The 22226-nt window shown below is 53.1% G+C and overlaps 2 protein-coding genes across 6 annotated transcripts; one reads left to right on the top strand and one right to left on the bottom strand.

The window, feature by feature from the left end:
• Positions 1–682: 682 nt before the first annotated feature.
• On the bottom strand, positions 683–11390 carry LOC120403159 (zinc finger protein 436-like). Of its 3 annotated transcripts, none has more exons than XM_039533971.1 (4): positions 11279–11383; positions 7336–7465; positions 5228–5344; positions 683–2848 (listed from the first exon to the last, which is right to left on the bottom strand). In XM_039533971.1, exons 1-4 carry the CDS (start codon positions 11300–11302, stop codon positions 1404–1406), a joined length of 1716 nt encoding a protein of 571 aa, XP_039389905.1. In that variant the 5' UTR covers positions 11303–11383; the 3' UTR covers positions 683–1403. The 3 variants fall into 3 exon arrangements, with proteins under 3 accessions (XP_039389905.1, XP_039389904.1, XP_039389903.1); XM_039533970.1 differs by having other exon boundaries at positions 684–2851; positions 7336–7462; positions 11279–11390; XM_039533969.1 differs by having other exon boundaries at positions 684–2851.
• Positions 11391–14622: 3232 nt separating this feature from the next.
• LOC120403152 (zinc finger protein 436-like) lies at positions 14623–20388 on the top strand. 3 transcript variants are annotated; one of them, XM_039533946.1, is made up of 5 exons: positions 14623–14880; positions 15442–15571; positions 15677–15793; positions 18011–19180; positions 19283–20388. In XM_039533946.1, the coding sequence occupies exons 1-5, from the start codon at positions 14857–14859 to the stop codon at positions 19543–19545; spliced, it is 1704 nt and encodes a 567-aa protein (XP_039389880.1). In that variant the 5' UTR covers positions 14623–14856; the 3' UTR covers positions 19546–20388. The 3 variants fall into 3 exon arrangements, with proteins under 3 accessions (XP_039389880.1, XP_039389878.1, XP_039389879.1); XM_039533944.1 differs by having other exon boundaries at positions 14625–14880; positions 18011–20388; XM_039533945.1 differs by having other exon boundaries at positions 14626–14880; positions 15445–15571; positions 18011–20388.
• The last annotated feature ends 1838 nt before the right edge of the window (positions 20389–22226 follow it).

Here is a 22226-nt window from a genome sequence, read left to right on the forward strand (position 1 = left end):
AGTTTGGGAATAAGAACCATACAAGAAATATATGTTTGCTAATGATGTTTTAAAGAAAGTCACATTGGTGGAACTGGTGGAAGTCACTTAAGCACTTGAATTCAGAGACTGTTGAAGTGACAATCTCACTTAAGAGGAGTAGCTTCTTCTGCCAGAGTAGAAAGAATATTTTCTTCTTTTAGAATAATTCATTCCAAATTGAGAAATCATTTGGGACCTGAAAAGGCAGGAAAGCTTGTTTTTCTTTTCCAGATTATGAACAAACAGGAAAACAAAAGGTGAAGACGACTGAGTTAGCTGCAGAAGCCAATATTTTAAGTTTCTCATGTTGACCTGGCTGATAGTCGATTTAATTAAAATATATATGTTTCATTTAACTATTTTAGTTAAACAATTTTAACAAAAACAAACCTGATTTTAAAAAACTTGAATGTTTAAATGAAAAAATTCATATGCTTGTTTTGTAAAAATATTATGTTTGCTGTTGAAGAAAAAAATCCAGAATACATAACGTTGTTGCTTTAGTTAAATAAAACAATTTAAGTGTCTGTCTGGTGATGTTCTCCTCCTAATACAGCATGGCAAGAAAATCCTCCAAATATTAATGATTAACCTGTTGAATTGGAGATAGTTCACCTCCCAATGACTTCATAAATATCTGCTTCATTTACCTTTGGTAAATGAAATAACCAATCATTCATTTTCTGATATAGCTGTAAAACTAATCTGAAAAGTTTTCAAAATAAATTACTTAAAAATGTGTAGTGTGTAACCTTCTAAAAATGAAACCTACATCTATCTCTTAGTTGTGAAGACTATGCATTAAGGTTATAACAACCAACAAGAATGCACTTTTAATCATGGATTTCTACATAAATCACTTCTTCCCGACTAGTGATTTAATCATGATTTAAATCAAATTGATTTAAATCAAATCCACCCTGGTTAGACAGACCTTTATAACACATTAAGTACATAGTTCTTCTTCATCACATTTGTATTTAAAAATATGGAATGAGCGGTTCCTGCATCGTCTTTCAATCACATGCACCAGGCTGTCCTGCCCTCAGCCCAATCCATGCTGAGACAGGACTGCAAATCCCACCTCTAGATGTTACCAAGGAGTCACCCGCTGGCTGGAACTGAGGTAGGTGTGTGGGGAAGTTCCCGGTTGGGTCCCACCTAGAGGGGGATGGGGGTGTCCTGGCTGCATCCCAGCCAGATGCGTGAGTGTGGGACAGAAAGGCCTGGCTGGATCCCACCTACAAGGGGTGGGGGTGCTCCCAAATGGAGTAGGCTGTGACCATCTGCTCTAAATTCCCCATTCCCCAGAGCTGTTTGCTCTTCCCCACATTACTCAGCCAACTCCCCTTCCCTGCCCCACACAGTCTCTCTGTCGGGCATCATGGGAACAGGACCACTCCCTGGTCCACATGTGCTGGTGCTGTGTCAGGCCCACTGGCTTCCAGAAGACCCTTAGGCCCTGGCGTTGGCAGAGGGGCACTGGTGTGCGTGATTTGGTGCTGGATGAGGTTGGCCAACCTGGTAAAGCGCTTGCCACAGTCAGCACAGCGGTGCGGCCCCTCCACGGTGTGCGTACGCTGATGGACTCTCAGGTGTGAAATCTGTATAAAGCACTTGCCGCAGTCAGCACAGCGGTGCGGCCGCTCCCCGGTGTGCGTGCGCTGATGGACTCTCAGGATCGAGCTCTGTATAAAGCACTTGCCGCAGTCAGCACAGCGGTACGGCCGCTCCCCAGTGTGTGTGAGCTGGTGTCTTCTCAGGATTGAGCTGCGTGCAAAGCTCTTGCCACAGTCAGCACAGTGATGCGGCCGCTCCCCGGTGTGCGTGCGCTGGTGTTCACTCAGGTGTGACCTCTGTGCAAAGCTCTTGCCACAGTCAGCACAGTGGTGCGGCCGCTCCCCGGTGTGCGTGCGCTGGTGTGTTTTCAGGACTGAGCTCTGTCCAAAGCTCTTGCCACAGTCAGCACAGCGGTGTGGCCTCTCCCCGGTGTGTGTGCGCTGATGGACTCTCAGGTGTGCGAGCTGTGCAAAGCCCTTGCCACAGTCAGCACAGCGATGCGGCTGCTCCCCGGTGTGTGTGCGCTGGTGTCTTTTCAGGTGTGCGAGCTGTGCAAAACCCTTGCCACAGTCAGCACAGCGGTGTGGCTTCTCCCCAGTGTGCGTGCGCTGATGGACTCTCAGTTGTGCGAGCTGTGCAAAGCCCTTGCCACAGTCAGCACAGCGATGCGGCTGCTCCCCGGTGTGTGTGCGCTGGTGTCTTTTCAGGTGTGCGAGCTGTGCAAAACCCTTGCCACAGTCAGCACAGCGGTGTGGCCTCTCCCCGGTGTGCGTGCGCTGATGGACTCTCAGTTGTGCGAGCTGTGTAAAGCCCTTGCCACAGTCAGCACAGCAGTGCGGCCGCTCCCCAGTGTGTGAGAGCTGGTGTCTACTGAGGCTTGAGCTCTGTGCAAAGCTTTTGCCACAATCAGAGCAGTGGTGTGGCCGCTCCCTGGTGTGCGTAAGCTGGTGTATTCTCAGGACTGAGGACTGTCTGAAGCTCCTGCCACAGGCAGCACAGCGGTACGGCCTCTCCCCAATATGCATGTGTTGGTGCTGGGTCAGCGCGGAGGGGTTGCTGAACCCCTTGCCGCAGTCGATGCAGCGGTGGGGACGCCGGCCCATGGGGAGTCTCTGGTGTGTAGCCAGATCCGGTCTCTGGCTGAGTTTACCCCGGGGATGGACTGAGTCCTGTGCATGGATCCCTCTGTGGGATGTGGGAAACATCTTTCCTGCCACACTCTCCCCACATTCAGCCCGTGCCCTTGTTCCTCCTGGGTTCCCGTGCCCTGCTGGAGAGAATCCTGGTGTTAGCGCACAGTAAAAGCTACCGGTTTGTCAAGGACAGGAAAATGTCACGGATGGAGCCATTTCCCCATTTCTCAGTGACTGTTTTTTGGATGGGTGCTTCACCCTGCAATGGTGGCTCCTGTCCCACAGGGCTGGACCCAACGCCTTGCTCTGAGCTCTGAGACCTGGGCTGCCGGGTTCCAGCACCACTCAGATTTGCCCCCACACACAGCCATAATGGTAGGGAAAGCAGGCCAAACTTCAGTGAATGGCCTTGCCCCCCAGATCTTCTCTACCCTACCCCAACCCTCTGCACCAGGCTGGGGTTAGGGCTGCAATGCTAGGGGGAAGGTGCTTCTTTGGGCAGGTTGTGTCCTCTGGGCAGGACGAGGAGCAGGGCAGGTTTTGTTAAAAATCATGGGAGCCGTCACAGGAAGTTCAGTGACCTGTGACTTTAATAAATTTACTGTAACTGCTCTGTAATTTCTGATACGAAATGCCATGACAAATCTGCAGCCTGACTCAGGGTGGTTCTAACCTATGGTGTTTGTGCAGCACCTAGCACCTGCTCCCATGTGCGCCATGCACCTTGGGTCTCGTGTTATGCTTAAATTGTACCTTGCCCAGGATACACCCAGCGCCTGGCACAACAGGGCCCTCATCCAGAACCAGGGTCTCAAAGTCCTAACAAACACGGTCTGGGTTTTGTTTTCACACTGATTTTGGTTTTATTTCAATCAGAGGTTTTTATTTACACGTTGGGGTTCTGCACTGTCTCCTGTTTTATAGCACAAGGCCCGTTCCCCGGTATTTGCGCTGTTTAAACTACATTGGTTTGAAACCAGCCGAGAGGCTATAATCCCCTCATGTGGACCCAGTGAGATTGGTATAAAGCTGCTTAGAACAACGTAGCTCATTCCTGCAGGGGAGTGAGTCCTTTTCCAGGAATTCCTTCCAAAGACGTCATTTACCCTCGGCCTGATGTTTCACTCTTTGTGCAAAGCTAAAACTAAATTGAAGTCCTGAAGAGGGTGGGGGTTTGAGGGGTGGGTGGGAAGGGGGTTGAGGGGATGACACCTCACTCAGGGTTTGTGTGATGTAACCTGAAAAACATGCTTGTTTTGTTTTACAACCCAATCAGTGACACTGCTGAGCTGGAAGGGGTGAATGGCTGCTACCCGTCACAGACCGTGTTAAGGCTGAGGGCTGTACTAAGCATTGACACTGAAGCAATGTCAGTGACAACGATTCTGTGCCACTGAGAGAGCAGGGGCCAGTCCCCCCCCACACACACACACACCCAGCTCATACACCAGGATACTCCAAGTCGTGCCCTGCAGGACGATTTCCTCTGGCCCCAAAAGGTCCTCTCCCCCAGCCACAACTGCCTGGAACGCGGGGTAGTTTTAGAGCATTACAGTGAAACACTGCAAGTGCCTGAGACCTGCTCTACAAAATGGCCGCCTCCGCCTAGGCGCGACCTCGCACTCGTCATACGTGACTGATCCTGTCCTACCCTGAGTCATTCCCAGCTTTCTCCTTGTTCGCCGGGGACAGGTTTCTCCAGTCTGAGAGGTCACGTGCAAAGTGAAGTGGCAGAGAGGGGGTGGGGTGGGAACCTTGAGAGGACAGCACCAGGGGCCAGTGGCTCAGGGATGCTCTCCCAGGCTGCGAGCAGGTTTTTGCCCCTGTCTGAGGCGAGTGATAAATTGTTCTCCTTATCCACTGAGGCCAGGACAAGAAGTAATGGGATTAAATTGCAGTGAGGGAGATTTAGGTTAGAGATTAGGAAAAACTTCCAAACTGTAAGGGTAGTTAAGCACTGGAAAAAATTACCTGTGATGGTTGTGGAATCTCCATCATTGGAGGTTTCTAAGAACAGGTTGGACAAACACCTGTCAGGGATGTTCTAGATAATACTTAGTCTTGCCTCAGTGCAGGGGACTGGACTAGATGACCTACCAAGGTCCCGTCTAGTCCTACATTACTATGATATCTATGATTCATTGATATCAAGGCCAGACAGGCTCACTGAGCACATCCAGCCTGGCTTCCTGCCTATCTCAGCCAGAGAATCTCCCCAAGTCACTCCTGACTCCATCCCAGGAACTCCTGGCTGAGTTAGAGCAGGGCTTGGAGAAAGAGACGCCCCATCTCCACTGACAGACTCACAGTAGTGGAGAATCCACTCTCTCTGAAGGGAGTTCTCCCAATGGATCATTCCTCTCCCAGAAAAACGCTGGCCCCTAATTCCCAGCGTCAATTTGTCTTGCTTCTGCTCCCAGACAGTGGATCTCTTTCTGCCTTTGCCTTTTACATTAAGGAGCCCTCCATTAGCAGGTGGATAAATCAGAAGGGACTGGATTATTATGACTCACCTGAGGGGGGGCTCTCAGGCCCAGAGTTTACCCTGGAGGCCTCAGCATCCCAGATCCAGAGCTCTGCCTCCCCTAGCTCGATCCGGTGGATTAAGTCTGGTGTGGAACCTGAATAGCCTGTTTGGGGAGAAAGAATCAGTTCTCGGGGCGGGGACTCATTTATATGTTTGTGCAGCCCAGCACAACAGGGCCCCGACCTCGGTCAGTGTTTGCACAGCACCTGGAATGACAAGGCCCCAGTCTCGGATGCAAGAGATCCCAAGCAGGAGAATAATGAAATTAACCTTCCTTAGAGAAGATTTCTTCCCATCTCCCACCAGGCAAGTTCAGTTCACACTCTGAAGCAGCAACGTCTATGACCCTTGTTAGGATATAGATATTCAGGCCTGTCTGCAAAGGGCTATGCTTACTTAGCTAGTTATAGAGGTATAAAAGAAAGAATCAAAATCATTGTCTGTCTGTGTACGGGCCTTCTCTTACTGTGACAGTCTGAGGCCCTGTTCTTAGGCTAAGGCCTTTGGTTAAGCAGCAGAGGCAGCCATAAGCTGGGAAGTGCATGGTCACATCCTTACATTCCAAACTAGTCACACTGAAATAAAATGCTATTGGGCTGTGAAGAATACAATCCTGTCCTGATAATGCCTATCACCTCCAGAGAAAGGGAAGAGCCTAGATGATGTAAAAGAAAACTTAATTTGATAGCATCCTGTCTGGCAAGAACTCACTTATCAATAGCTGGGGTGTGAAATCCTCATTTCTTTGTTGTTCTATCATTGTAGTCTCCACTTCCCTATTGTTTGTCTGTATAATCTCTACCTGGTTCTGTGATTGTTTCTGTCTGCTGTGTAATTCATTTTGTTGGGTGTAAACCAATTAAGGTGATGGGATATAATTGGTTAAATAATCATGTTACAATATTTTAGGACTGGTTAGTTAAATATCAGTAAAATGATTGGTTAAGGTATAGCTAAGTAGAACTCAAGTTTTTTACTATATAGTCTGCAGTCAATCGGGAAGTAAAGGGGGGGATGGGAACAGGGAATGGGGGTGGGGGAATTGGAATCACGTTTTGCTAAGGGGGGGCAATGGGAACAGGGACACAGGCAAGGCTCGTCACAGCTGGGAAGGGGGACACTGAGGAGGGAAACTGGAATCATGCTTGCTGGAAGTTCACCCCAATAAACATGGAATTGTTTGCACCTTCACGCTTCGGGGATTGTTGCTCTCTGTTCATGCGAGAAGGACCAGGTGTGAAAGTAGAATGAATTATATTGTAAAAATAAGAATGGATTAAAGAAATGCTGTATGTATCTTTAAGCAGAAATAAATGTTGAAATACAGGTGTCAGGAAAAGAAACATTAAGGCATAAACAATGAGCCCACTTAAGCTAATGGTGAAACATTAACCGGAGACTGGTAAAAGTTAGTAAGGAAATTAACTATGCATGTCTAGCCCAGGTAAATTAATCAGATTCTGCTTCCTTTGTTACCTTAAGTTCACGCCCTTTTACCTGTATAAATAAGATAGTTTGCGTCTTGCATGGTGCTCACATTATCTGGGTGTTATTAGCAGAGCGTAGTGCTAATAAAACAGAGTGGTCTGACAAAATGCAAGTCCTGAGTCTGACTTTGACACAGGGAAGTGAGCAGGTGAAGGAATAAGCCCTCTAACAACCCTTCTCAATTTGCTGGGGGGCTAAGTCATGGCAGGTGTCACAGTTACACAGACCTACCAGTTCTCTTGCATAGGGTGCAAGATTTGTTCAGCTGTGCGGTGGTTAAACCTATGATGTTCATTCTTTTTTGGAGACAGGGGAGCTGCTGCAGGAGGATTTTCTCCCTGCCTTATTTGTCTAACTAGAGTCAGTTCTTGAGGCAGAGGTGCTGCCATTGGTCTGGGCAGGGATTCCTGGAAGAGGTTGTTGCTCATGGGCTGTTTCCAATCACCTCTGTGCCAAGGACTGAGGTACATAACACAAGTCAACAGGTTACATTAACATTAGCCTGAGGCTCTGAAAGTTGCTGACATTTGCCACCACTTGGCTGCTGGGTGCGTCAAGGGAACCCAGACATTTCACAGCTGTGAGTAAAGATAAATTGGTTCTTACCCAAGGAAACAAAGGCCTGGTAATTCCTCAGCATCTGGTCCCGGTACAGCTGCTTCTCTGGCTGGGATAGGAGCTCCCACTCCTCCCGGGTGAAATACAGAGCGACGTCCTCAAACGCCACCTGGAGCTGCTGGCACAAGCGTTCCACACTCAGCACCTTCCGCCCCAGCCCCCAGCCCCGAGTCTCGGCAGGGGACGCGGTTTCTAGGGGAGCGACTCCCAGGGATAACACCCAGCCCAGCAGCTGTGACCCAAGGAGACTTCCCCGCCCCCCAGCTCCCCCAGGGACTCGGGGCAGGGATTGCCCTAGGCCCCCCCTGAATTTCCCCAACACCCCCCCAGTTACATGCAGTGTTGCCAGTTTAGTTGTTGGTTGGAAATTTGAATTGAAATTGAAACATTAATACACCTCTACCCCAATATAACCCGACCCGATATAACATGAATTCGGATATAACACGGTAAAGCAGTGCTCCGGGGGGCGGGGCTGCGCACTCCAGTGGATCAAATCAAGTTCGATAGAACGCGGTTTCACCTATAATGTGCTAAGATTTTTTGGCTCCCGAGGACAGCGTTATATCGGGGTAGAGGTGTACACACTTAAAAAGCATATACAGCATATGAGAAAATACTTGTATCTGAGAAAGCATAATGGGTTTGAAAAGTACGAACCAAGACTAGCTTCCTCATACAGTTGTTATTTAGGACAATGTCAGCACATTTGTTTCGGCTACATTGGCCTACCTCATAATTTCAAATGATGATTTGTAAGCAAGGTCTGACTGAGCTCTCCCCTGACAGCTAGTGATGAGCCAGGGGTGGGTGGAAAGGCTTCAGGACCAGACGGTGTTTACATGAACTCACCTACTCTGCCTAGGTGTGCGGCAGACAGAGCTGTGCTGCCCAAGTGATCAATTTTGGCTGGCGTTGGTTACAAATCACTTAAGTATTAACTGTATGGGTCATGAAATGTTGTTCTCCTTATTGTCTGAGTAAAGGGCAGCAGAACTGTGCTTAGCCTGACTGCATGAGGGAGGGTCTCCCTCAGTGTTTAGTTTGTGCCAGGGCTCAGCCCCAGCACCTCTTTCATTACAAATTAAGCACTGGTCATCTTCAACTGAGCTATACTCCCTAAGCAGGAGGTTTGGATGCCAGATCCTAATGAAGAGAGAGAGAGAGGGTGGGGCACAGGCTGTGAGGAACTGGGACTGTTCTTAATGTGGTCTGTGAATGCTGAGTGGGGAGGGTTGGCCTGGGAGGACAGTCTGCACTGGGGGATGGGAAACTGGCCTGAGGGAGGATACCTGAGCATGTAACGTGAGAACTCAGGAAGGGGTTAGAGGCCAGGTGACGCCTTTGCCCGGGAATCTGAACAAAGGCTGAGTGAGAGGCTGGGGGGAGTTTTTCAGCTTGGAAGCTGGCTGGGAAATGGAGAACCTGATGGGGCTCGGGACTCTCAACGGGGCTGTGGCCTCCCTGGGGCCCCAGATAGACCTAACTAAAGGGAGTCCTGTTGTCTGTACCGGCAAGACCTGGTTTGGACTGTGTTCCTGTCATCTAAATAAACCTCTGTGTTACTGGCTGGCTAAGAGTCACGTCTGACTGCAAAGTGGGGGTGCAGGACCCGGTGGCTTCCCCAGGACCCCGCCTGGGCGGGCTCGCTGTGGGAAGTGCACGGAGGGGCACATGCTGAATGCTCCAAGGAGAGACCCAGGAGGTGAAGCCGTGTGAGCTTCTTGCCCTAGAGACAGTCTGCTCCGAGCAGGGGCGGCTCTAGCAATTTCGCCGCCCCAAGCATGGCGGCATGCCGCAGGGGGCGCTCTGGCGGTCGCCAGTCCCGTAGCTCCGGTGGACCTCCCGCAGACATGCCTACAGAGGGTCTGCTGGTCCCACGGCTCCGGTGGAGCATCCACAGGCACGCCTGTGGGAGGTCCACCGGAGCCACGGGACCAGCGGACCCTCTGCAGGCACGCCTGCGGGAGGTCCACCGAAGCCGCCTGCCGCCCTCCCGGCGACCGGCAGAGCGCCCCCCGCGGCATGCCGCCCCAAACACGCGCTTGGCGTGCTGGGGCCTGGAGCCGGCCCTGGCTCCGAGGGAGAGGAGTCTCCCCAAAGTCCTGACTGGCTTTGTGGGGAGCAGTTCCAGAGCATCACCTAGGGACTTCGTGACACAGGCATTTTGCTTGGTGGTGTAGGCTCTGCCCAAGAGTCACAGGCACTATTTTACCTGCCCCTCTCTCCTGAAATCACTGATAATCAGGTCTAAGTGCTTAGACCTGCTGTGGGACAGTGTTTCGGTGGAAGAGACAGCCCAGCCTGCAATAGCAGCGAGGTTCCCCCACTGAGAGCTGAAATCACAGAGCTGGGTGGAACCTCAAGAGACCGACTTGCAGAGGTCACAGGGGCAGGTGGCAGCAGAAGGTGACAGTGCAGGGCCGTTGAGGCAGAGCAGTAGAGTGCACGGTGGCACGACAAACAAGAGCGGACAGAGCACTGGACTATGTTTTAGTGACTTTGCTACAGAATGCTAGATTTGTGACTGGGAAACTTATACAATATATGTTTCGTAGTAGGCCAATATTTTTCAAATGCATTATTTGCCAAGGTCATTATCTCACATCATCGCTATCTCAAGAAGTCATTATCTTGGGGAATTTCTGTACTAAACTTTTTTTATTATTATAATTATTTTTATGTAAGGACATTATTGGGTCAGACCAATGGTCCATCTATCCCAGTATCCTGTCTTCCAACAGCAATTATTCCAGGTGCTTCAGAGGGAATGACCAGAACAGCACGCAATATTCAAGATGTGGGCATACCATAGCTTTATATAGTAAAAGTGGAGGAGGTTGGTGTGATGAACTGGGACTGTTCTTAACGTGGCCTTTGAATGCTGAGTGGGGAGTGTTGGCCTGGGAGGACGGTCTGCATTGGGGGATGGGAGACTGACCTTGAGGGAGGATACCTGAGCATGTAAGATGAGAACCCAGGAAGGGGTTAGAGGCCAGGTGACACCTTTGCCCGGGAAGCTGAACAAAGGCTGGGGGGGGGAGGAGACGCTGAGGAATGAGAGAGTTTCAGGAGCTGGCTGGAGAATGGAGGGGAGCCCAGACAGAGCTCTGATCCCCCAATGGGGCTGTGGCCCCTGGGGCCCCAAGATGGACCTAATTGGGGAAGATCCTGTTGTCCGTGCCTGCAAGACCTGTCTTGGACTGTGTTCCTGTCGTCTAAATAAACCTTCTGCTTTACTGGCTGGCTGAGAGTCATGGTGAATCGCAGGAAGCCGGGGGTGTGGGGCCTTGTGTCCCCCCACACTCCGTGACACTTGCCAGACTGATCAACTAAGCCAATACTGACAACCTATATGAAAAGTCTGCAAAACACCATCATGCATCAACATGCAGAACACCTTATACACCCCTCACCGTCAAAGCCAATTTTAGAAGACCCGAATGAGGCTGTTAAGAATGCTGGAGACACAAGTCAGTTCATGTGAACCAACAGGGCTGTTGCATCGTGCTTTCCATTTAAACAAGAGATACCACACGCTACAAAGTGGAGGCCAATGTTAAGTGCATTGTCACTTATTAATCCCGAAGTTGGACACTGGTTTGGAACAAGACTGGCAAATGCTCACTGGCTTTCTGAAAAAACTCGGCTGCCTCTCTCGAAGCATGTGGTGCAACAGTGAAAGACTCATTAGAATTATCTCACCCAGGGCTCCGGCTGCTGCAGCCCCTGAGCCCCCGGGCTGCGCTGGTGCAAAGCGGGATCCGGGGCCCTGCCTGGCCGCGCGGAGCCGCTCCCTGCCCCAGGGCTGCTGCAGCCCCGGCCCCGGGGTCACTAGCGCGGGAGGGACCCGGGTCCCGGCCCCCCTCGGCTTGGCCCCCAGCCGGGACCAGCCAGTGCCCGGCCGGGGAGTCCCCGCCCCGCGTCCTACCTGCGCCGGCCCCGCTGCAGCCATCGCCGGGCTCGGCTCCGGCCCCGGCCGCTTCCTCCGCCCGGGCAGCGACTTCCCGCCCCGCGCCTGCTGCCTCCCCTGGGTCGCTTCCCGCCGGACTGGCCCGGGAAGGCCCCGCCCCGCTCGCTGGGCGCTGCGGAACCGGCTCCAGCCCCTCCCCACCCTCCAAGGGCCCCGCGCCTGCGCCGCCGGCTCCAGCCGCCGGGGGAGGCCCCAGCCCAGGGACCTTCCTGCCCAGCCCCCCCGCGGCCCGGCTGGGAGCATCTGCCGCAGGGCGGGGGAACGGGGTGGGGGCAGGGACTGGCCGGAGGCTGCGCCAGACAATCCGCTGCCCTTGCCCGGCGCACGGGACAGCTTCCTAAGCGGGGGATTAGTTACAAAACTGGAAACAAAGTAACGGGCAGGAATTTATCACTCGTGGCTCGATCTGTTCGCTCCCGAGCGGTGCTTTGACGGCTGCTCGGAGGAGGTGAGGGCTGCGGCAGGGGAGAAATCCCCGGTAGCAGCAGCTGCGGAAGCAGTTCACTGGGACCGCCCGGTGCGCCCCTTCCCAGAGTGCGGGGCCGGAGTAAAAGAGGATCCTCGGTTTGTTCCTGGGAAGAAGGAGGGGGCGGAGGGGACTGGGCCCACGGAATGTTACTTATGTGACAAAGTGATGCCCATTGTCTGGGGGGTTACAAATACCCTCCCCGATCTGTCCGGGTTAAAGCAGCTCCCTCCAGTCAGAGACTTCAGTGCGGGCAGCTGCCGCATGCTCATAACCTGCGCCTTGTCACAGACCTCCGCACTCTCGAGAGAAGCGTTGCTACCCCATTCAGCCAGCAAACCAGGGAGAGCGGCAGTGTGAGGATCCTCCTCTGCACAGCATGGCACGTTTACAATGGCTTCTCCATTGTCATCCGCTTTTAACCTGCTTAGCAGCAGTCTGTGGCGCAACCTTGATGCGGGACCTTTGTGCCTTCTAACACCGGTAACCCCTTTCCACAACCTTCCTGCCTGGGTTCTGCATTTTGTACCTTTCCGCAGGGAGCAGGGCCGGCTCCAGGCATCAGCGCAGCAAGCAGGTGCCAGGGACGGCACTTTCAGCTATTCGGCGGCAAGTCCCTTAGTCCCTCTCGGAGGAAAGGACCTGCCGCCGAAGAATGAAGCGGCACGGTGGAGCTGCCACCAAAGTGCTGCCGACCGCGATTGCAGGCTTCTTTTGCTTGGGGCGGCAAAAACTCTGGAGCCGGCCCTGACAGGGAGTAACACCAGCTCGGAGCCCCCTGCATCAAGTGATCATTCACACACATTGCGATCACACCGGGCTATCTGAGCAGTTTGGCTCTTTATGAGGATTTCCTGAACTATTCCCATCATAGTCTTTAAAGCTTCCCCAAACCAGGGCCGGCTTTAGGAAGTGCAGAGCCGGATTCAAATAGTTTAGACGGGGCCCCCGGACTCACCACCGGGTGAGTAAAAATGAAACAGGCGCCTAAGTTAGATGCTCTTCTTTAGGGCGCAGAGCCCTCTTAGGCATGGGGCCTGATTTGGGAGAATTGGCCTAAAGCCGGCCCTGCCCCAAACTTTTGCACAAGTTCAGTCATAATCTCCTCCTCTGCCTCAGAGCCACCCTCCAGGGACTCTCCAGTGAGATCCAGGGGCCCTCTGACTTTTCTCCCACCCAGGAGATTAAATGGGGTAAACAAATAGACAGGGGAACATTACATCCAAGTCACTCAGCCTCTTGTCTGCATATGTTCCTGTTGAACATAGATTTGAGAGTCCTGATGATCTCAGGATGGTATGGGGCAAATTTCAATTGCTTTACCCTGAACATGGAATCAGAAGATTAGGGTTGGAAGAGACCTCAGGAGGTCATCTAGTCCAGTGGTCTCCAACATGGGGTGCATGGCAGGAGGAGCACTTTTTTTTTTTTGTTGGTTCGGCAGTTTGGGCAGGAGTCCGAGCGTATTTTTTGTTTGCTTCTGCACGGCTGGGGCTGCATGCTAAAAAATTTTTTACTGATGGGGTGTGCGATCAAAAAAGTTTGGAGACCACTGATCTAGTCCAACTCTAGGTAACCCATTTGAGTGCTTCACCACCCTCCTAGTGAAATAGTGCTTCCTAATATCCAACCTAGACCTCCCCCACTGCAACCTGAAACCATTGCTTCTTGTTCTGTCGTCTGCCACCACCGAGAACAGCCGAGCTCCATCTTTGGAACTCCCTTTCAGGTAGTTGAAGTGAGGTTATTAAATCCCACCTCACTCCTCTCTTCTGCCCAGTACCCTCACCTTCTCCTCATAAGTCATGTGCCCCAGACCCCTAATAATTTTTGTTACCGTCTGCTGGATTCTCACAAAATAGCTGCCCCTCTTCTCAGAGTTTGACTCTGGGAATTCAGACATACCGGTATATTCTCCTTTGATACAGGTCACAATATTAATAGGGTTGGGTGATGATATTATCTTATTTCCCACCAACACATGAGCCGAGAAGTTCTTAAGAAATCTCACATTGAAAGTACCCCTTAAACCTTCCCACTCTCATTCAATGTCAGCTAAAGGCTCCACGGTTTTCAACTTCCCCAAGACCAGGAGTTTTACATCCTCCCCTAGAATATCACCCTCTTTAATCCCATCTTTCCTGACTAGAGACATCTCTGCTCCAGTGTCTCCCCAGCCCTGGCACACGCTACCATTTACCTTGGCCTTTTTAATAAACTCTTGGTCTGGGTCCAGGTCAGACCTGCCAAAATTAACTAGAACTCTGGCTGCCCCCACTGAAGTCTCTGACTGGAGAGGAGCTGATTTAACCTGGACAGCTCAGGGAGGATATTTGGATCCCCCCAGACAATGGGCATCACGTTGTCACATAAGTAACATTCCGTGGGCCCAGTCCCCTCCGCCCCCTCCTTCTTCCCAGGAACAAACGAGGATCCCCTTTTACTCCAGGCTCTTGCCCTTCCCTGGGGACTCTGCACTCTGGGAAGGGGCGCACCGGGAGGTACCAGTGAACTGCTTCCGCAGCTGCTGCTACCGGGGATTTCTCCCCTGCCGCAGCCCTCACCTCCTCCGAGCAGCCGTCAAAGAACCGCTCGGGAGCGAACAGCTCGATCCACGAGTGATAAATTCCTGCCCGTTACTTTGTATCCAGTTTTGTAAATAATCCCCCGCTGCCGCTTAGGATCCTGTCCCGTGCGCTGGGCAAGGGCAGCGGATTGTCTGGCGCAGCCTCCGGCCAGTCCCTGCCCCCAGTTCCCCCGCCCTGCGGCAGATGCTCCCAGCCAGCAGCCGGGCCGCGGGGGGGCTGGGCCGGAAGGTCTCTGCGCTGGGGCCTCCCCCGGCTGCTGGAGCTGGCGGCGCAGGCGCGGGGCCCTTGAGCCCGGGCCAGGCGGGGAGCAGCAGAGCTAGAGCGGGGCGGAGCGGAATCAGCCCGGCCCGTGCGCAGGCGGGTCCCGGCTGCAGCCCCAGCGCGGGGAGCGGGCGAGAGGCGGCCCCGGGGAGGCAGCAGCCGCGGGGCGGGAAGTCGCTGCCGGGCGGAGGAAGCGGCCGGGGCCGGAGCCGAGCCCGGCGATGGCTGCAGCGGGGCCGGCGCAGGTAGGACGCGGGGCGGGGACTCCCGGCCGGGCACTGGCTGGTCCCGGCTGGGGCCGAGCCGAGGGCCGGGACCCGGGTCCCTCCGCGCTAGTGACCCCGGGGCCGGGGCTGCAGCAGCCGGAGCGCGGGGGCCGGGAGCGGCGCTGGGGCCCCCGGGGCTGGGGCCCTGGCCGGGCGGACACGCGGAGCCGAGCGCGGCCCCTTCCCCCGAGCGCGGCCCCGGCCGGGCAGAGGAGCCGGAGCCGGGGCGGGAGCGGGGCTGAGCACAGGCCTGGGGCGGGGGCGGGGACTCCGGCCGGGGGCGGGGCGGGGGCGGAGCCTGTTCCCTGCCCTGGGGTTCGGGCCCTTCCCAGCGCCCCGCCCAGAGCCCCGTGGGGAGCCGAGGGCGACTCCTGCCCCGGCCAGCAGGGCCCCGGGTCCCTGGGGGAGCTGGGGGGGGAGTGTCCCTGGGTCACAGGTGCTGGGCGGGGGGTCCCTGGGAGTCGCTCCCCTAGAAACCGCGTCCCCTGCTGAGACTCGGGGCTGGGGCGGAAGGTGCTGAGTGTGGAACGCTTGTGCCAGCAGCTCCAGGTGGCGTTTGAGGACGTCGCTCTGTATTTCACCCGGGAGGAGTGGGAGCTCCTATCCCAGCCAGAGAAGCAGCTGTACCAGGACCAGATGCTGAGGAATTACCAGGCCCTTGTTTCCCTGGGTAAGGATGAGATCGGGGCCCTGTTGTGCTGGGCTGCACTAACATATAAATGAGTCCCTGCTCCCAAAACTTTAGTAATAAAACTGATTCTTTCGCCCCGAACAGGCTATTCAGGTTCCACACCGGACTTAATCTACCGGATCGAACTAGGGGAGGCAGAGCTCTGGATCCAGGATGCCGAGAAATCCAGGCAAAGCTCTGGCCCTGAGAGCCCCTCCTCAGGTGAGTCATAATAATCCGGCCCCTTCTGATTTACTCACCTGCTAGTGGAGGGCTCCTTAATGTAGAAGGCAAAGGCAAAGCGAGATCCATTGGCTGGGAGCTGAAGGGGACAAATGGAGGCTGGGAATTAGGGGCCAGGGTTTACCTGGGAGGGGAATGAACCATTGGGAGAGCTCCCCTAGGGACAGGTTGGATTCTCCATCACTGTCAGTCTGTCAGTGGAGACGCGGCATCACTTTGTAAAAGCCCTGCTCTAACTCAGCCAGCAGTTACTGGGCCCGAGGCAGGAATGGCTGGGGGAGATTCTATGGCTGGGATAGGCAAGAAGCCAGGCTGGATGGGCACAATGAACCTGTCTGGCCTTGATATCTATGAATCCTAGTAATCATAGACATGTAGGACTGGAAGGGACCTTGGTAGATCATCTAGTCCAGTCCCCTGCACCAAGGCAGGGCTAAGTATTATCTAGTCCATCCCTGACAGGTGTCTGTCTAAACTGTTCTTAGAAACCTCCCGATGATGGAGATTCCACAACCTCCCCAGGTAATTTTTTCCAGTTCTTAACTACCCTCAGAGTTTGGAAGTTTTTCCTAATCTCTAACCTAAATCTCGCTTGCTGCAATTTAATCCCATTACTTCTTGTCCTGGCCTCAGTGGATAAGGAGAACAATTTATCACCTTCCTGTTGGTAACAGCATTTTATGGTCTTGAAAACTGTTATCAGGTCACCCCTCACCCCAGTCTTCTCTTCTCCAGACTAAACAAACTCAATTTTTTCAATCTTTCCTCATGGGCCATGTTTTCTAGATCTTTAACCATTCTTGTTGCTCTCCTCTGATCCTCTCCAGTTTGTCCATATCCTTTCTGAAGTGTGGGCTCCAGAACACAGTGTGGGGACACAGTAATCTATCTGAGGCTTTCCCAGTGCTGACTAGAGCGGAAGAATTACTTCTCTCATCTTGCTTGCAACACTCCTGCTAATACATCCCAGAATAATATTTGCCTTTTTTCCTTCAAAAAAACTATTCCACTGTTGACTCATATTTAGTTTGTGATCCACTATAACCCCAGATAGTTCTCTGCAGTATTCCTTCCTAGGCAGTCATTTCCCATTCTGTATTTGTGTAATTGATTATTCCTACCCAAGTGTAGTACTTGGCATATGGGCTTATAGAATTTCATCCTATTTAACTCCAACCGTTCCCCCAGTTTGTCAAGATCATTTTGAATTCTAATCCTCTGCTCTAATGTGCTTGCAATCCCTCCCAGCTTTAAATTGTCCGTAAATGTTGAATGTATTCTCTATGCCATTACCAAATCATTTATGAAGCTGTTGAATAGAACTGGACCCAGGACCGATCTCTCAATATACCCTTGCAGCTCATTTGTGAACCATAACAAGTACTCTTGAGTATGGTTTTCCAACCAGTTGTGCACAACCTTATAGTAGGCTTGCCTAAGATATGTTTCTCTAGTTTGTTTATGACAAGGTCATGTAAGACAGTATCAAAAGCCTTACTAAAGTCAAGATGTGACATCTGCTGCTTCCGTCCTATCTACAAGGCTTGTTCCCTGTCAAAAAAGGATGTTAGGTTGGTTTGACATAATTTGTTCCTGACACATCCATGCTGACTGTTACTTATTACTTTTACTCCTGGGGAGATTCTGCGTGACTTTACGCCCGCAGAAAACGGCTCCCCCGCAGAATTCCTCTGCCTCCCTGCAGAAAACGCCAGGGAAGCCACGGTGTGGGGGTGGGAAACATGACCATGGGTGCAGTTTTTTGGGGGGGATTGCTCCCCCCAACGGAGGTGAGGCATGAGGGTTTGGGGGGTGGGTTGGAAGGGGGTTGAGGGGATGACGAGTCACTCAGGGTTTGTGATGTAACCTGAAAAACATGTTTGTAATTTTTTACAACCCAATCAGTGACACTGCTAAGCTGGAAGGGGTGAATGGCCTGCTTTCCTCACCATCATGACGGGGAGTGGGGGCAAATCTGAGTGGCACTGGAACCCCGCAGGCCAGGTCTCAATACCCGGAGCGAGGTGTTGGGTCCAGCCCTGTGGGACAGGTGCCACCATTGCAGGGTGAGGCACCAATCCAAAAAATAGTCACGGACAAATGGGGAAATCGCTCCATCCGTGACATTTTTCCATCCTTGACAAACCTGTAGCCTTAACCATGAGCTAACACTGGGATTGCCTCTGCTCTCTCCAGCAGGGCACGAGATCCCGGGAGGAACGAGGACATGGTCTGAATGTGGGGAGAGTGCAGCAGGAATGCAGAATCCCACATCCCACAGAGGGATCCATGCACAGGACACAGTCCATCCCCGGGGTAGACTCCACCAGAAACTGGACCTATCTACACACCAGACACTCCCCATGGGCCAGCACCCCCACCGCTGCATCAATTGCGGCAAGAGATTCAGCAATCCCTCCGCACTGACCCAGCACCAGCGCATGCATACCGGGGAGATGCTGCATCGCTGTGCTGACTGTGGCAGGAGCTTCAGACAGTCCTCAATCCTGAGAATACACCGGCGTACACACACCAGGGAGAGGCCGTACTGCTGCACTGACTGTGGCAAGGGCTTTGCACGGAGCTCAAACCTAAGAATACACCAGCGCACGCACACCGGGGAGCGGCCACATCACTGTGCTGACTGCGGCAAGAGCTTTGCAGAGAGCTCAACCTTGAGAAGACACCAGCGCATGCACAGTGGGGAGCGGCCGTACTGCTGTGCTGACTGCGGCAAGAGCTTTGCACGGAACTCAAGCCTGAGAACACACCAGCTTCTGCACACCGGGGAGCAGTCGTACTGCTGTGCTGACTGTGGCAAGAGCTTTGCACGGAACTCAAGCCTGAGAACACACCAGCGCGCACACACTGGGGAGCGGTCGTACCACTGTGCTGACTGTGGTAAGGTGTTCAGCAGTGGCAAGACACTGACCCGCCACCAGCCCATGGACGCTGGGGAGCGGCCGCATCGCTGTGCTGACTGCGGCAAGGGCTTTGCACGGAGCTCACACCTGAGAACACACCAGCGCACACACACAGGAGAGCGGCCGCATCGCTGTGCTGACTGTGGCAAGGGCTTTGCACAGATTGCACACCTGAGAGTCCATCAGCGCACACACACCGGGGAGCGGCCGCATCTCTGTGCTGACTGCGGCAAGGGCTTTGCACAGATTGCACACCTGAGAGCACACCAGCGCATGCACACCGGGGAGCGGCTGCAGCACTGTGCTGACTGCAGCAAGGGCTGTGCAGAGAGCTCAAAGGTGAGAAAACAACAGCGCACACATACTGGGGAGCGGCCGTACCACTGTGCTGACTGCGGCAAGGGCTTTGCAGAGAGCTCACACTTGAGAAGACACCAGCGCACGCACACTGGGGAGCGGCCGCACCAATGTGCTGACTGTGGCAAGGGCTTTACACAGATTGCACATCTGAGAGCACACCAGCGCACACACACTGGAGAGCGGCCGCACCACTGTGCTAACTGCGGAAAGGGCTTTGTACAGATTTCACACCTGAGAGTACATCAACGCACACACACCGGGGAGCGGCCTCACTGCTGTGCTGACTGCGGCAAGGGCTTTGTCCAGATTTCACACCTGAGAGTACATCAGTTCACGCACACTGGGGAGCGGCCCCATCACTGTGCTGACTGTGGCAAGGGCTTTGCACAGATTTCACACCTGAGAAGACACCAGTGCACACACCAGGGAGTGGCTGCACCGCTGTGACAGTTCTGGGAAGAACTTCAGCAGAACCAGTGCACTGACCAAGCAGCGGTGCACGCACACTGGGGAGAGGCCATTCCGATGCCCTGCCGACAGCAAGAGCTTTGCATGGGCCTCTTTGATATCACATTGGCGCATCCACAGCTGAGAGTGGCAGTGCAGCTGTGCTGACTGGAGCAAGTACTTTGCTAGATTGGCCAACCTCACCCGGCACCAGGTCACTCACACCAACGCCCCTCTGCCAATGCCAGGGCCTGAGGGGCTTCTGGCAGCCGATGGGCCTGGCACAGCACCAGCAGATGGAGGTCAGGGAGTGGTCCTGTCCCCGTGGTGCCCAGCAGAGACTGTGTGGGGCAAGGAAGGAGACTTGGTTCAGCAGTTTAGGGAAGAGCAGACAGGTGGAGGGAATTTGGAGCACATGGTCACAGGCTACTCCATTAGGGAGCGCTCTCCCCCTTCCCCCCATGTAGGTGGGATCCTAATCTCTCCGTCCAAACTCACTCACGCATCTGGCTGGGATGCAGCCAGGACACACACGACCCCTCCCATCTAGATGGGACTCGGCCGGGAACTTCCCCCCCACACCTTCCTCGGTTCAACCAGCGGGTGACTCTTGGGTAACATCTAGAGGTGGGATTTGCAGTCCTGTCTCAGCATGGATTGGGAGTGGGACAGGACAGCCCAGTGTGTGTGATTGAAAGGAGACTCAGGAACTGCGCATGCCGTCTACTTTAAATAGAAATGTGATGAAGAACTACTACATACCTAATGTGTAACAAAGGTCTGTCTAAGCAGGTGTTTCTTTGCTATTAAAGAAGCTGATGCAGTCACACGGCATGTGGAGAAGCCAGTGTAAAGTGTAAATCTTTAAGGTGAACCAATTAAAGTGTTCTAAGGCCTAACTGACCATGAGGCCGGATGAACGGTGTGACTGTCAGGTGCACAGAGAGAGTTTCCCATTACTCCTGGGGGAATTCTGCACGTAAAAATACTGTGAACAATGTTTTAAAATTCTGCATAATTTAATTGTCAAAATAACACAATATAATCACACTAGTTTCAATTATTTTGCTAATTTATTTCAAAATCCCTGTCAGCAAGTATGTCTGTAACAATACAGACAGCAAAAAAGATTCAGGAGGTGTCTTTGACAAATGGATTCCTTACTAGGCATATTAATACAAAACTTTGAGTAATAATTCATGTAAAATACAATATAGAGATGTATTTCCCACACCCCTCAGAAGCAGTGCAAAGGCTTGCGGGAGTCAGGGGCAACGGAGGAGTGAGGAAGAGGGGAAATACTTGCTGGGAGGAGCTTGGGAATGAACCAGGAGAGTTCTTGGGTGTGGGTGGCAGAAGTATAGAAAAGATTTGAGGGGGTGGGGGATTCCTAGAGCAGATCATTTAACAAAACATCCCATCTTGAGCATCCACCAGGACCTTTGTAAATTGTTCCAAAATGGTTAATTAAGTTCACTGCCAGAAATGTGTGCCCTAGTTCCAGTCTGAATGTGTCCTGCTTCAACTTCCAGTCACTGGATCATGTTATACCTTTGTCAGCAAGATTGATGAGCCCATTATGAAGTATTTGTTCCCTATGTGATACTTACAGACTGTAAGCAAGTCACCCCGTGGCTTTTCTTTGTTAAAGGAAACGGCCAGAGCACCCATTACTTGGCCAGTGACAGAAAGGACAGGGGATTGGGAGCCCGTTGGGTGGAAGGCCAGGGGGACGGGGCACACTGAGGGACTGGCTGGACAAGGAAACGGGGGCTAGGAACCAGTGGTGGGAGAGGGAAGATACGGATCAGACGAGGAGCTGTGAGGAACTGGGACTGGCTGGGCAAGGAGAACCTGGGACTTGCTGGGGAAGATGAGTGGGACTGGACTGGACTGAGGAGCCACGGGTGGGGAAGAGGCAGGACTGGGAGAGGTTGGAGGGAACAGGGCAGAAGGGGACAAGCTTCGGGGAATTGAGCTGCTGACTCCTGTTGGCAAGAGCTGGATTTATCCCTGGCTAGGCACAGAAATAAGAGGGCAGGTCAGGGTGTGTAATATGGGTTCCCCATGAGGGGGTCGGATCTCTCCTGAGCTCATTCTGTACCGTTTCTGCGGCCGATGTCTGTTAGCACCTTCACGGCCACTTCCACCCCGCAGCGCTCGGCACAGAACCTGATCAGCACGTTGTTAATAGCTGTGGCAGACCCTATGTCCAGCTTCTCACAGGGAATGTGCCTCACCCCTCTGTCCAGCAGGGCCACTTGCAGCCTGCTCTCATATCTCCTCAGCTCTTGGTCCCCCTGCTCTTCCAGGGTCTGCCACAGCAGCTTTTCCCATGTCTTCTCTAGGCCAGCCCTGCCCAAAGGGAGTCAGGACGCTGCTGTCAGTCTGCGCCGGAAGAGAAGTGGAAGTGATTTCAGAATCTGTCTCCTGTCCTGTCCGAGGTCCCTTCGCCCCACCCCTTGGGCATTTCCTGCTCTGGTCAATTTCTGCTCTCAGATTTTGTTCTGATCTCAGCGTCACCAAGGGAAGTGAGTTCTCCATCTCCTGGTGTCTTCAGATCCAGACTGGACGCCTTTCTGGACCATGCTTCAGACAAATACATTATTAGGCTCAGTACAGGGGTAACTGGGTGAGATTCTCTGGCCTGTGTTACACAGGGGGGCAAACTAGATGATGTA

This window comes from Mauremys reevesii, linkage group 4 (assembly GCF_016161935.1).
Source record: "Mauremys reevesii isolate NIE-2019 linkage group 4, ASM1616193v1, whole genome shotgun sequence".
Taxonomy (NCBI): domain Eukaryota; kingdom Metazoa; phylum Chordata; order Testudines; family Geoemydidae; genus Mauremys; species Mauremys reevesii.

Excerpts from the sequence above, each read along its gene's own strand:
- LOC120403152 (XM_039533944.1), top strand. The coding sequence starts at position 14,857 with ATGGCTGCAGCGGGGCCGGCGCAG. Across the intron at positions 14,881-15,441 it reads CTGCAGCGGGGCCGGCGCAG|CAGCTCCAGGTGGCGTTTGA; the intron begins GTAGGACGCGGG and ends CGCTTGTGCCAG. Across the intron at positions 15,794-18,010 it reads CCCTGAGAGCCCCTCCTCAG|CAGGGCACGAGATCCCGGGA; the intron begins GTGAGTCATAAT and ends TGCTCTCTCCAG.
- LOC120403159 (XM_039533969.1), bottom strand. The coding sequence starts at position 11,302 with ATGGCTGCAGCGGGGCCGGCGCAG. Across the intron at positions 7,466-11,278 it reads CTGCAGCGGGGCCGGCGCAG|CAGCTCCAGGTGGCGTTTGA; the intron begins GTAGGACGCGGG and ends CGCTTGTGCCAG. Across the intron at positions 5,345-7,335 it reads CCAGGCCTTTGTTTCCTTGG|GCTATTCAGGTTCCACACCA; the intron begins GTAAGAACCAAT and ends CTCCCCAAACAG.